We start from the raw sequence: 3,012 nt of genomic DNA, 5'->3' as shown, positions 1-3,012 counted from the left end.
AGCCCCGCCCGAGACCTGCGCGCCAAAGGTGAGAGAGGAAGTGACGTCTTCATCTCTGTTTTAATATTTTCAGAAACTTACAGTTACTTTCACAAGGAATCAACATTTTTACCATTACTTATGAAGCTTAGTAATAGGTTTTAATGTGTCAAACAAATGAGCACTGACCTTGTTTTCCTAATTTCTAACTTCTCAGCCTCTGTGTGAGTTTCAGGTCCTGGGAGGCCTTGGGAGAAACAGCATGTCCTCCTGGTTGGTAGTTCAGATCCCAGACACATCCTGAAGACCATCGCCGGGCTGGAGCACACGGAGAAGCTGCACGTGAGGAGAACAACGTTCTACACCATTCTGTCTTCCCCAAAACAATATGACTTTGATTAGATTCCTCATTGATCTAACCTGATCAGATCCAGCCAATCAGAAGTATTGATCGTCCCCTTGCAGGTGTGGGTGGTGGAGAGCAGCATGGAGGTGGTGGCCAGGCAGATGCTGCTGCTCCACCTGGCACTGAGCAGACCGGAGAGCATGGGAGTACACGGTGAGTACACAGGAAATATTACTACTACTACTACTACTACTACTACTACTACTACTACTACTACTAATGATAATGAGGATTTTTCAAAACACAAACTACAAATGTTTCCATGTTGATTCTGGTTTTGCGCAGAGAAGACAGAGCTCTTCCTCGAGGTGTTTGGGAACAGCGAGCTTCGCAGCCAGACGGAGGAGGCACTCCACCAGGTGGCCCGACAGCTCCAGCGCTGCGTCAGCGAGCAGGAGATGGAGACACGGGGCGTCTTGGATGCTGCCTTGCTCAAGGTACGAGGATGGAAGCCTGCAGAAGTAACGTGATTCACTGCAGGAACCAAGCGAGCTGCATACAGCCCTCAGTTCAATTCTGTTTTATTTATTGATTCTTTCTGAAACGTCTTATTTGAAGTAGCAAACCTTCTGTTTCCTGTGCAGTTTAAGGAGCGTGACCAGCTCTTCAGGATCTTCCAGCAGTGGGTCCGGTCGTCCACTCCGTCCATCTCTACGTCCTGGGACGCTCGGCTCCGCCAGCACCTGGGGACCCGCTACGACTCAAGGGGAGGCTGCTTCGACTGGGACCTGGCCATGAAGCTGCACCAGAAAGGGGTAACACTGGATCATTAGCATCATCACCAGATAACACATCAGTCAGAAGGATTTACTACCAATATGACTCCTTTAATAACTTGAATGACTAGTTATGACGAGACATACTTGCTACGAAACAAGTCATAATGCCTACAAAAAGTCATACTAGTTATAAAACAAGACAAACTAGTAGGTAGTCAGAATAGTAGTCATAATGGTGATAAAACTAGTTTTGTCACAATTATGTCTAGTTTTATAACTAGTATGACTACCAGTTTGTCTAGTTTTATAACCAGCATGTCTAGTTTTAGAACTAGTTTGTCTGGTTTTATAACCAGCATGTCTAGTTTTCTCACTATTATGTCTAGTTTTATAACTATTATGTCTAGTTTTATAACTCGTATGAATATCTTTATAACCAGTATGTCTAGCTTTAAAACTAGTATGACTAGTTTCCGCTATCGACTAATCAGGATGGAGTATTCCACAGAACTTCAGTGTGATTGGATGTTTTCACGGTAGTATCATTGTCATGTGTTCTCAGGGCGGAGTCATCAGCAAACAGCAGTATTTCCGGTGGAGGGAACGTGGTTTTGCATTTGAGATGAGAGAAGGAATCTACAACCGAACCAACGCTACGCTGCTCTCCACCCGAGTCCTCCCTCATGTAAGTACTGGAAGTACTGTGGTACTACCCAAGTACTGATGTGAATCCTTGACCCAGCAACTCCTCTGTACTGTGGGCGTGTCAGAGAGCTGATAAGGTGGCGGTCAGAGGATACTGGGGAGACATGGTGTCCAGTCCCTACATCTCGTTTGGGATCGAAAGCCAAGACCAGAGTCTCCTGAGGACGCAGAACGGGACGCACGTCAAGGTCAGACAGACAGGTTCCAAATACGCACAGACAGATAGGTTCCATATACACACAGACAGACAGGTTCCATATACACAGACAGACAGGTTCCAAATACGCACAGACAGACAGGTTCCATACGACACACAGACAGAGAGGTTCCAAATACGCACAGACAGATAGGTTCCATATACACACAGACAGACAGGTTCCATATACACAGACAGACAGGTTCAAAATACGCACAGACAGACAGGTTCCATATACACAGAGACAGACAGGTTTTTTTACATTACATTACATTACATTGATCAGACGCTTTTATCAAAGCGACTTACAATTATTCAAACAGCGACGGACACAGCCACCAGGAGCAATGAGGGGTTAAGTGTCTTGCTCAAGGACACTACAGCATGCTAGCAGGAGGAGCCTGGGATCCAACCAGCAACCTTTACATTACTAGACCACCAACCCTACCGCTTGAGCTACCACCCCCAATACGCACAGACAGACAGGTTCCATACACACGGACAGACAGGTTCCATATACACAGACAGACAGGTTCCATACGACACAGACAGACAGGTTCCAAATACGCACAGACAGACAGGTTCCATATACACAGAGACAGACAGGTTCCAAATACGCACAGACAGACAGGTTCCATACACACGGACAGACAGGTTCCATACGACACACAGACAGAGAGGTTCCAAATACGCACAGACAGACAGGTTCCATATACACAGAGACAGACAGGTTCCATATACACAGAGACAGACAGGTTCCATATACACAGACAGACAGGTTCCATACGACACACAGACAGACAGGTTCCAAATACGCACAGACAGACAGGTTCCATATACACAGAGACAGACAGGTTCCAAATACGCACAGACAGACAGGTTCCATATACACAGAGACAGACAGGTTCCATATACACAGAGACAGACAGGTTCCAAATACGCACAGACAGACAGGTTCCATATACACGGACAGACAGGTTCCATACGACACACAGACAGACAGGTTC

General features: G+C 46.2%; 1 protein-coding gene across 1 annotated transcript in view; it reads left to right on the top strand.

Annotated features, from left to right (window-relative positions):
- Nucleotides 1–249: 249 nt before the first annotated feature.
- The window catches only part of dnaaf3l (dynein axonemal assembly factor 3 like), a gene marked incomplete at its 3' end in the record, with an annotated part of 10,526 nt that continues 7,763 nt past the window's right edge, over nucleotides 250–3,012 (top strand). Inside the window, exons 1-6 of the mRNA XM_080021356.1 lie at nucleotides 250–321; nucleotides 445–538; nucleotides 671–822; nucleotides 970–1,140; nucleotides 1,667–1,789; nucleotides 1,875–1,997. Of these exons, the coding sequence (XP_079877482.1) occupies nucleotides 466–538; nucleotides 671–822; nucleotides 970–1,140; nucleotides 1,667–1,789; nucleotides 1,875–1,997 (642 nt within the window). The 5' untranslated portion in view covers nucleotides 250–321; nucleotides 445–465. The remainder of the gene's footprint in view (nucleotides 322–444; nucleotides 539–670; nucleotides 823–969; nucleotides 1,141–1,666; nucleotides 1,790–1,874; nucleotides 1,998–3,012) is intronic.

Source organism: Zeus faber (assembly GCF_960531495.2).
Source record: "Zeus faber genome assembly, chromosome: 20".
In the NCBI taxonomy this organism is placed as follows: domain Eukaryota; kingdom Metazoa; phylum Chordata; class Actinopteri; order Zeiformes; family Zeidae; genus Zeus; species Zeus faber.
Note: the sequence above shows the minus strand (reverse complement) of the source record. Positions and strands in the feature narration are given on the sequence as shown.